Raw genomic sequence first — 11,609 nt, forward strand, 5'->3', positions numbered from 1 at the left:
GTTAAGTTTCCAGAATTCAATCAGATCTTCATTGTTCTCTTTGCCAACATAGTAAATTTGTGGTGGATCTGATTTAAATCTTATAAAATTTTGAATCTCTTATGTAATTTTAATTTAATGTGTAGATGAATGTGTGAGTCAGAGAAAAAATCTGAAGTTGAAGCAGTTGTCTACAAATCTTCCATCCGGACTTGCGAAAAGTCCATCAAGGTCTGAATATCGTAGATCATTTCCCTTACGTCCTCCAAGAGGTCATTTTGGTAATTTTTTCTCTCATTCACCAATTCATCATTATTATTGTACTTTGACCATTCGGTCGTATAATCTTGTCCATTAAAATTTAATTGGATGACCTATTATTTTGGTCTCAAGCTATAATAACAATAGTTATACTAACCCACCACTCTAAACCTATAAACACACAGTCAATGCTGTCAATTGATGTTCACTGAAACCATACTCTGCCTTGACAATATAGATTTACCTCTTCACCTTGTTGATCACCCATTGATTGTTCGTGTCAACTATGTGTAAACACAGCTTTAGACATGAACCAACCACAAAAAGTCATAGTTACCTGAGCAATGCCGTGATCCCATCCTTTGATGACATCACCCTTGCCAAGTCGGAATTTGAAAGGCACTCCTCTGTCTCTGGAGGAGTCAAACTTGGTTCCGTCAGTCAATGTTCCGGTGTAGTGGACAACAACAACCTGGCCAGGCTTAGGGTAGGTTTGGCCTAATGGATAAGAGATAATAAGGTGTGAGACATTGTTTCTAGCTTTAATTTATTATTAGTCAGTCACATTTTACTGGCATGGACATTTCGAGAAATCTCGCATACATGAACCTTGTAGCCGCTAATGAAAAAGGGTGCCGGAATTTTTAAACAATAGGCAGGGAGCGGCGAATCCATTTGTTGCAATTTTACAGATAATCTTTGTACATCGGATCGTCTACTTAGTAGAATACCATGTACAATGCTACAGACCTTTAGTTTTCTGTATAGAATATAAGTATCAAGTCTTGCTCAATTTTTCCAGCATCTCTCTTTCACCTTGTCAACATAATTATGGAAATTACATACCTATCATAAAAATTAATCACGTAGTACAGTTTAAACCTATTTGTTAATGTCTTCCACCTAAATAACGTATCTAGATTTCGTAAATTATCTACATAGTTGTTTACAATTCGTACTTCAGAATTAAAATCTCGCATACCTTGTAGCCGCTAATGAAAAAGGGTGCCGGAATTTTTAAACAATAGGCAGGGAGCGGCGAATCCATTTGTTGCAATTTTACAGATAAAAAATGAGGCAACTACTTACCATCACCGGGGGAAAGAGTTTCCACATCTACGCCCATGGTTCAGGAAAAATTGATCTTTCCGGTATAGGCAGAAAATTTAGGCAATTAGCAAAGGGAGCTGTAGAAAATGAAAATGAGGTCGCTCTGGGTGATGGGCTTGCTTGAATAAAAATGAAACAAAACCAAAACAAACACCAAACGACACAGAGATTACAATGTTGCCAACTCTTCCATGGAGAAAATTATGCACACGGCCAACTATTTTTTCTTCCAATCTTCTGGGTTCAAATTTAATGTTGAAAAATTGCTCTTGGACTATTAGTTACCTATCTTTATTTTGAAAATGTACAAGCACTTTGCGGAAAAATCATACTTTCATCACATCCAGTGGAAAAACCGGGCTAAAAAAATAGAGGCCTGTGCATTATTTTAAAATTTATCATAAAAAACAGTAACACCGCCACAGAGTACTTTACTTTTATAATCAGTGCCGGAGATCCAAAAAATTGCAAAAAAAAAGGTTAATGACCTTAAGGCCGAACGGTAATGGAGCAGTTGCAAATGGGTAAAAATTATAAATAAGTGGTCGATTCCTATGTAAAAAGTTGGGAAAAATCCAAATCTGAGGTCAGAATTTAAAAGGTACCTACTTACTTACTGCCTACTAGAGACCTAATAATAATACTATGTACCTCATAGTTTTCCTAGCATTTATTTTGTAATATGTACCTAGGTGTTCACTAGAATACTTTTTGCCTTAGAGATTTTGACCGATATTGATGTCATTAGGTCTGTTTTTCATTCCTACGCCGCATCGATGCGGCGTTCACTCTGCGTCAGGAGTGGGGGTAAAATGTGGAAATTCAACAAACATGACGACATCTAGTGGAGAAATTACGAAACATTTTTTTCATTTCCTTCAATACAATTACAATATGGCGGAACCTGAAGCTACTCGAGACTCGCATCAGGGATTTAAGACGCAGCGTTGACGCTAAAGTAGGGGAAGTGGAATGAAAAACACGCGTCGGGTTCGCATCGCACCCACGTCGGAATGAAAAACAGACCTTTAACAAATTAACAATTACATTATAAGTAATCAAATAATTGTAAAAAAAAAGTCTCATACGAATTCTCTTATTAAGTAGGTACCAATTTCCTCATTCCTTACTTACCTATTGAATTAGGTGCGAAAAGATAGCAAAAAATTCTTGATTATAGTATGAGAAACGGAAAAGTCAAATCATTTCTGGAAGAACATCCGCAATAATTACGAACCTTTTCTTGGCAACAGTATTTTAACACACTACCTACCTACTCACTAAGCTTGTAAGAAATGCCTAATTCAGTTTGCACAACGAAAGTGATCTCAATAATACACTGCCATTACAACAGGGTTTTACAACGAAAAGTTAAAGTAAGTAGGTACCGATCTAGGCTGGTATTTATTACATGATGTAAAGTAATATTTTACTCCTAATTTTGAAATCATAATTGTATTTGTAATAAATCACAAGCTAAGAAAGTGCGAGAAAATCTCGAGTGTGAACGCCTGATAGTTACGTGTAGGTGGTTAAGTTTCCAGAATTCAATCAGATCTTCATTGTTCTCTTTGCCAACATAGTAAATTTGTGGTGGATCTGATTTAAATCTTATAAAATTTTGAATCTCTTATGTAATTTTAATTTAATGTGTAGATGAATGTGTGAGTCAGAGAAAAAATCTGAAGTTGAAGCAGTTGTCTACAAATCTTCCATCCGGACTTGCGAAAAGTCCATCAAGGTCTGAATATCGTAGATCATTTCCCTTACGTCCTCCAAGAGGTCATTTTGGTAATTTTTTCTCTCATTCACCAATTCATCATTATTATTGTACTTTGACCATTCGGTCGTATAATCTTGTCCATTAAAATTTAATTTCTAAAAAATAAATAAATAATATTAATAATATCTAACCCAAAATATTTCTTATTTACTTCTTCTTTTCATTTTACGAAGGACACAGCTTATCCGAAAAAGAAAGGTTGATGCTTTCTGAACAAAAAACCTCTGTGTGCTGATGCATGAAAAGCGTCCAAAAATGTCATCATTCAGGGAAATGTGAAGCCCGAGACCGAGATTCATTTTATTCAACAGATTAGCTTTTATCTGAAAGTGTGGCCCCAGGCTTTGGTCATCAAACACTCCTACACTAAAATTTGGAAATTGATCGAATATGGAAATTATTGTGTGAGGGCGTTTAGTTAAGTAGTGTTCACTGACCCCACAGCTTCAGGTTAGTCACCTCCCTAAGACGCGATGGTATAAGTTGCCAAAACTATTAGACGTGAACAAAGCAAGCCATGAAATAATATGAAGGGTTTTACCGCAGGTGCTCGTAAGCGCGAGAGAGCGGGTTCAAATCCCAGACGACGCGACGCATAGAAGATTACCCCTCATTTATTTAAGAATTAGACCAAAGTAAAGCTCTCAGGCTGGTATTACTAATAATCCTTTAAGGGTGAGTTTTCACTTGAGTAGTTTTCCTTTGCTTATGTAATTATGTATGAGCAAATTGGGTCTCAAGGAAAGACCACCTTTGGGGGATATTCACTAATAGCTACCAGCCTAAAGCTTACATGGAAGGAGGAAAGTTGACATCTACCTAACTGAATAGTCTGAATAGATACAGAAAAATCCAATTAGAACAAAAAGTTTTCAGTTATGAACAAAAAAGACAATTAATTTTATTTGATCATTAGATAAAAACAAAAAGAAAAACAGTTTGACACACACACAGTTTCTTATGAATTGAAAAATGCAAAGTTACTTTTAGGTAAGTAAATACTATGGATTTAAATAAAAAAAAAAAAAAAAAAAAAAAAACCTAAAGAGAAATTATAAAGTGTTAATTTTCATTTTCCGTTCTAATGAAAGGGTTCAAATATGTGTGACGTCAGACTTTACGCAGTTGTTTCTTTTGTCCGTAAGGTAGCGCCACTATGCAAGCGCGCTAGCGGAGGAGCAGAAAGAACTGCTCAGAAACGTATGCGCACAAACACATTAATGCGTTGCCTGCAAGGGAGCTTTGCATGGGACATTTGATGTGACGTCATCGCCTACGGGGTAGGGGAGCGTATGCCGTGACGTCAAAGTTCACGATTTACCGGCATTTTTTTAATCGATTTATCTCGGGATCTAGAAGTTGTAGAAGAAAAAGAAAAATTTCGTTATTCCTCATTTTTCCTGCTCTATGACTTTGAAACATCACCCAAGTAAGCGCAACTGATCTATTTATGCTTTTGAAATCGCCTGAACTAGGGTCTTAGGCCTACTAGTGAGTTCTAGTCTGTTTTTGTGTGAACTTACCTCTCGAACAAATTTTGAATTTCCTTTTTCTTGAGGACGTTTGATATGTTATGAAAGTAGAGAGCTTATCGAGTTTTGGTGTTTGCTGCATTGCATAGTAAATTTTCTATTATTTAGTTATTTACATTATCGTACAAGCACTGTACGATAATAATATTACCGTACGTTAACGTATTATTTTTCACTTGCCCGGGCTACGCGTCTGTTTTAATATTTTCCCGGGTCATTCTTGATTTATTTTCTCTGTTGCTGTTTCATTTTCTTGAGCGCTCTGTTGTCCTGAGAAAAAAAAGTGAAAAAATAAAAATATGAAAATCTTGAAAGAGGATTACTTGTGACTTTTTTCTTGGATTTATGTTAATTTTATTCTACAAGTTTGTTCTATTTATCATACTAGCTGTTAACTTCAATAATATCGTACCTTCAGCAATGTAACAGATGAGTATTTTACGGGAGAATTAATAAATTACATGGTAAGTAATAATGAAGTGAATTTTGTCAATAGGTGATACAAAAAGTAAAAAAATTGATAAGTTCTAAGGAACAGATAAGTACATGACTAGTAGAAAATCAAGGCTAACAACTAAAATGTGTGTGAACATTGTCAGTTAAAATAATAGTGGATTTATCATGGATTTCCTCATTAGTATCTTGGGCATTAATATTCTACCTCGTACAGTTCCGTCATCACACGATGTGAATGTTCTTAGTTTCTGTGGTTTCTAGTGAAATCTAGTAAGTGAATATAAGACATACTTATTCCTTTATTGTTAGCAATGATAAAGTGCTCAATTCAAACTTGGAAAAAAAAGTAAGGTAGGTAAATAAATATTCTAGCATGTAGCCAGAAATGACTGTCAAATAATGTAGATGGGTCATTTGACAGTCAACTGTAAGGTAGGTAAATAAATATTCTAGCATGTAGCCAGAAATGACTGTCAAATAATGTAGATGGGTCATTTGACAGTCAACTGAGTAGTAAAATGTAGACATTTTTGATTTCTGTCAATCAACAAGTTATCACCATTACTTGATAACACTGACAATACCTACTACAAACCAGGTTTGTTTTCTGAATCAAAAAATCTAGATTAGTAGTTGGATCAAGAAAATCCCAGCCATCCACTGGGGGGTGTCAATTAATTTGACTCACAGTGGTAGAAGATGAGGATTCCAAAAGGAGAGTTAAAAAAATATCTCTCTGTAAGAAAGACGAATGAAAGGAATGAAAAGAATTCAAATTGTTTTCCAATTATGAATCAAACAAATCCAGACACCTTTGCCATGAAAATAAATAATAATGATAATAAAAACTTATAGTCTCTGTGTATGCTGAGAGCTTAACAAGCCTTCTTTATTTGACAGATTTTGCTGGAATAATTTGCATCTACACTGTTGATTCAATTTTTACTTGACCATGAACATGATGGATTCAAATTCAGACCCAGAAGAGGATATGATGTACCACAAAACATCAGGTAAATATGAATCCTTTGATTTGAATGTAAGTAGGTACTAAAAATATAGGTAATTATGCTCAAGTCACGTTTCAAATAATTGCAAACCAAGAGAATCAAGGGCTTTATATTTAATTTTGAGTAAACTCATCAGAATCAATGGATTTACACTTTTGGTTTTGAGTGAGTCAAATTAAATATTGACCAGGGTAGATCAAAAAAGGTTTTGAAACTATTCACAAAGGAATACACATAAAGTAGGTAGAGCTCAAATCAAATACTTCTCAACAAGCTCCCAAGAGAAACTTGAAAAGGCAAGAAGTAAAATGGAATATTTAAGTAGTAAGAGATGAAAATGATCACAAGAACAGAAAGATGACCAATGATAACCAAAGGTTTAAACCCACACAAGAGTAGTTGGGGCTTGACTACTATGATAATCTACATAGATATTTATGCAATAACAAAAAGAAAATAATTTTTAAAGAGATAATTATAAATGTAGAAAAAAAAAGTGAAATAGGGAGGAAATTTATGGCTCTACTCGGAGTAATTCAACATCAAATATCAAGGTGGCGTTGGGAGGAATGATACCTGGATGTCCTCGAGAACCATAGGCAAAGTCAGGAGAGCAAGTGAGTTTGGCAGTTTGACCAACACACAACTGGAACAGAAGGTTAAATGGAAATATTATTTTGGGTTTAAATAAGCAATTAAATAATTATGATAAATCCGATTTGTAATCTCATTAAATTAACCTTTTGCGTTCAAGTCACGTCCGTGGAAAAGAAAAGCTCCTTTTTGTATTTAACCTAACCCTATAATAACACTAATTACTGCTCTAATTTTATTACCTTGGGGGTTTTGAATACTTCCAAGGAAGCTCAAAATTTCATTTTCTTTATTCTTGTTTCAGATTTGGTGGAGGACCGGTGCACCAGGGAGAATTAAGTTTATGTGATATCTGTAGTCAACGATTACTAGACCTGTTAGCACCTCGCGCTCTGGAGGAATATTACAGGGTCTACGGAGATGTCTATACCAAGGGTGTTCCTGTGGTGAGTAACTAGAATTTTCCTAGCTTTTACTCTCCCTGTGTCTATTAAATGGAATAGGACTCCCCTATTGAAATAAAATAGAAGTGAACAGAAGAGAAAGGATTGTTTATCATCCTTAATATTGAGACTGAAAAAACCCTTTTTAACCTTTTTCTTCGTTAATTATGTATCTTAAGTATACTTTATGAAAAAATTATTATATTCATATTGAAATAAACTCGCACTTCGTGCTCGGGAGGGGGGCTTCGCCCCCCTCCACCCCCCGGGGGCTTCGCGTGTTCGCTACGCGGGGTTGCGTATACGGTCGCGCTGCGCGCTCCCGGGGGCTTCGCGGGGTTGTACATGGGGTCGCGCTTCGCGCTCCCTTGTTTACGGTCGCGCTGCGCGCTCCAGGGGCTTCGCGGGGTTATGCATGTGGTCGCGCTTCGCGCTCCCTTGTTTACGGTCGCGCTGCGCGCTCCCCGGGATGTGCATGAGGTCGCGCTTCGCGCTCCCTTGGCTTCGCCCTTGAAAACTAATATCGTCCCTGAGTCTTGTCTCGAAGAAATGAAAACTGAAAACTACAAGCGAGAGCAAAATATAAAACGTAGGAAAAGTTTTGCTGGCCTCAAAGTGTGTTCCCCGTGTATTTCTTATGGGGAACTAAAAAACGTCAATATCTCGGGAACGGTTTGGAATTTCGGGGGTTTCCGATTTTTCCCAGTATGTACAAAAAATAAGGAATCCAATGTTGAAAACCGCATCTTCCTAGCTCATCTAGAAGTGGGTTAGAATTTGTATACGTGAGTCAGTGAGTGAGTGAGTGAGTCAGTTACACAAGGGGCTGTATATATTTTAGATTCGCGCTCCCCGGGGCTTCGCGGGGTTGTGCATGGGGTCGCGCTTCGCGCTCCCTTGTTTACGGTCGCGCTGCGCGCTCCCGGGGCTTCGCGGGGTATGCATGAGGTCACGTAGGAAAAGTTTTGCTGGCCTCAAAGCGTGTTCCCTGTGTATTTCTTATGGGGGGACTAAAAAACGTCAATATCTCGGGAACGGTTTGGAATTTCGGGATTTTCCGATTTTTCCCAGTACCTACAAAAAATAAGGAATCCAATGGTGAAAACCGCATCTTCCTAGCTCATCTAGAAGTGGGTTAGAATTAGTATGAGTGAGTGAGTGAGTGAGTGAGTGAGTGAGTCAGTCAGTTACACAAGGGGCTGTATATATTTTAGATTTGTACACTGGACACTATAACACAAATGTTGAAACTAATAGATTTATTCCTTTGGTTTTCATTTGGCAGAAAGAGCCTTTCGAATTGTTTCATCTGGCCTGTAAAGACAACAACACCACTAGTATTTGTTACGTAAGCAAAGACTGGTTTGAATCCTGGTATAACTTTGCTCTCAACCAATCGTATAACATTCCTGGCCCCATAAATAATTCAGTGCTTCACGCAGACAATTTCGTCGAACAAAGTTTTCCCCTGACCTATACCCAGTGGTGTTACTTGGTGTCTGTGTATGGAGGAGGTCCCGAGCTATGCATCACCCCTACAAGGATGGATCTAGTCAAAGCATGGCTGGGGAGTAATGACTTCCTCTCTGTAGGAGACACTGATGAAGAACTGCGTACACCATCGTGCTGTACTGCAGACGAGGACTGTGATCTCACTGATGCCAGTGACTCTCAAATCCCTGACAGTATGGATTTCGACTGACGTAAAAATCACTCATCATTCTCTTCGATGATATCCCTCTGAATTGAATATTCATTTCGGCACAGTATTTTTGTTTTTGTATTGTGAAGAAATTTCCTTTGACACTTTTGCCAAAGTCTTGACAGACACTTGACACTTTATCAACTACCTGTAGGCCAGCAAAAATGTCGAGAATAATTTTGAACGGGATCAAAATAATCTCATCATGACTGAAATAATGTTTGTTTGACTGCGAGATGAAAATATGAGAGAGAGATTTAAAGATTAGGGGAAAATAATAAGACATCCGTTGTTCCAGAGGTCTACGAATATAGTTTGTCTTCTTAAATTACTTCTGACGCCAAATAACCGTTTGAATATCTTCAAACATACTGATTACATTTTTATTAGCTATTTAATATTTGTTTAGTGTATTGAAACTTCCTTGCAGCTGAGTATCTTACTGATCGAAAAGGAAAAAGGGACGATTCTAAAAAAAAAGTTCATTCGTGTGTTATTTTTCCGGTCATACCCATTCATTTATTCACCAATATGTGTATTGGTGCTTTCTTTCTTTTTACCCTAGTTTTAGCTTTTGAAAACCCTTCCATCATATTTTACAACTGTTTTAAATCTGATTTAAGAAAGTAAAAAGATTATTTTCCATTTCATTTTCCTGTCTATTTTATAAATCCTGGGTGAATTTTTGCCCTCGAATGATGTAAATATTGAAATTTTGTTGGGTTCTATCTTCGTAGTTTACACTATAGTTGTAGTCTTATAAATAGTAAATATGGGTTTCGTTTAAAAATGCTATGAAAATTTGAATGTGGTTGAAGGTGACAAATGTACTTTGTACATTGGAAGAAATGGAAAGGTAGACCTCATCAAATATAACAGTACAGTCTCACTATTTCGATTTAAAAAGTAAGAAATTAGAAAATCCATCAGTAGAATCGTCCTTTAGTCCCCCTCTCCCTTACTGTTGTTTATTACTATTACACATATTTATTTTTCATTGGAACATTAGAAGCTATTTATTATGATTTATATTTGATTATTTACTATAAACATGATATACCTAACGTTGTTTTTGTTATTTAGTTAATTGAAAAATAGGTAATTGAAATTTCTAGTCAGCTTGGAAATTTCCAATGAATCCATTCCTACTTTTTATATACTATTACTTATTTATTTTTTGTGTTAATTGTGAATTTATTTTATATATCATGTTTATTTTACTGTATGTTCCATCTAAAATTTTCTGTGGTAAAGGTATTTGTTATGTAAACGTATGTTTAATTTATGTATTTCAATTTGAATTTATTTTGTAAACCAAAGCTATAATTTTCTGCTTTTCTTCTCGATGTGTGGATGTTCTAACATTCGATACTACCTTCAGTTATACCTAAACCTATTTCCTTCTCCAATACTTGTATAAGCGCCCCCTCTGGGTGAAACTACACCCGGATATACATAAACTTGAAACCAAGTAAAAACTGTTGCTGTCGAAAATCGAAAACCACATGGTTTTAGTTCCTAGGAAATAACTATGCGACTTTGTCTAGGCTGGACAAATCATTGCATCAAATAAATGAACAAAGAGTGCTAAATTTTGACGAGTTTTCAAACATAAAATTGACTAAGTAGTTTGTTGCCTACATTGTCTCCTAAATTTACTTTTATGTTTTACTAAGGGCTAGTAAGAAGCCCAGCAAAGTTAGTATTTCCCTACTTTACAATCATATCCTAAATTTGTAGTTTTACGTTTTACACATACCCAAAGTATGTTATTAGTGTGAACTCCTTACATCGTATTTCCCCCTAATTTGTAAGCCTGACAATTTTGAAACCCCCACCTAAAGTTACGAAACGTAAGTGATTTGTTGAGTTTTTGGCCTGCTGCAGTAGTTACTACTTTTTAGTTTTTTATGTTCATTATTTGTTTGAAACGCGCTTTTCAATCAAGTCTTCCCTACAACCACTTTTTTTTCCCTTAAAATCACGGTTACATTTTCCTTTTTCCCATTCTGTTCTAAAAAATACGCAAGTTATAGTTAGGTGCATTTTTATTAATTTGACGCGCTAAAAACATAGCCCATCAGGGTCCTTAACTCCTAACTGTGGCGACGATGTGGTAGTTAATGTTGATAATAATAAATGTTTCGAGTTATACGTTTAGATTTTTTGGCCTGGCCTTAGCACATTTCAAATCAATTGCGTCTTTTATACATCAAAAGAAAAAATGCAAAGTTTATTATTTACCAACCTACCTGTATATTTAAGGAAATTATTTCTTCAAGTAATTTTAACATTTTTATTACGTCTTATTCCTTCAACTTATTTTTATGTGTTGTGGATACTCTGCCTTCTTTGCTACGACGCGTGATGTCCTCATGTTTTTGTTGTTGTGGTTGTTGCTGTAGCGGCTTGAACTTTCGCCGAATGGCGATAGCAGAATAAAGAAAAGATGTCTTTTTGTATCTGCTATACACCGGGGTGATGGTCTCTAGCTCTAGCCATGTTAAATTGGCTGGCTCGTCCTGAACCGCAGTCAACCATCGTGAGGACTTGTGCTTGGTCTTTAAAAGCAGAGAGAACCCTTTGAGGAACTGCCAGCTTGCTAGGCATAGAGTGAGTTGGTGATCAGATAGAGTGCGATAGTCTTACATACTGGACTCTGCACACAGGAATTCCATCAGAAAACACCCCCATTTCAATGTAATGGTGATCAGATCACTTGAGGCGAACTATTCGTAG

General features: G+C 36.2%; 2 protein-coding genes across 2 annotated transcripts; one reads left to right on the forward strand and one right to left on the reverse strand.

Annotated features, from left to right (window-relative positions):
• Positions 1 to 520: 520 nt before the first annotated feature.
• On the reverse strand, positions 521 to 1,493 carry LOC103508657 (12 kDa FK506-binding protein). The gene is made up of 2 exons (XM_008473228.3): positions 1,330 to 1,493; positions 521 to 738 (listed from the first exon to the last, which is right to left on the reverse strand). Exons 1-2 carry the CDS (start codon positions 1,364 to 1,366, stop codon positions 521 to 523), a joined length of 255 nt encoding a protein of 84 aa, XP_008471450.1. The 5' UTR covers positions 1,367 to 1,493.
• A 4,995-nt stretch (positions 1,494 to 6,488) lies between these two features.
• On the forward strand, positions 6,489 to 11,135 carry LOC103508658 (ubiquitin carboxyl-terminal hydrolase 20). Its single transcript, XM_008473229.3, has 3 exons — positions 6,489 to 6,508; positions 7,030 to 7,171; positions 8,454 to 11,135. Exons 1-3 carry the CDS (start codon positions 6,489 to 6,491, stop codon positions 8,868 to 8,870), a joined length of 579 nt encoding a protein of 192 aa, XP_008471451.1. The 3' UTR covers positions 8,871 to 11,135.
• The last annotated feature ends 474 nt before the right edge of the window (positions 11,136 to 11,609 follow it).

Source organism: Diaphorina citri, unplaced genomic scaffold (genome assembly GCF_000475195.1).
Source record: "Diaphorina citri unplaced genomic scaffold, Diaci psyllid genome assembly version 1.1 scaffold420, whole genome shotgun sequence".
NCBI classification, from domain to species: domain Eukaryota; kingdom Metazoa; phylum Arthropoda; class Insecta; order Hemiptera; family Psyllidae; genus Diaphorina; species Diaphorina citri.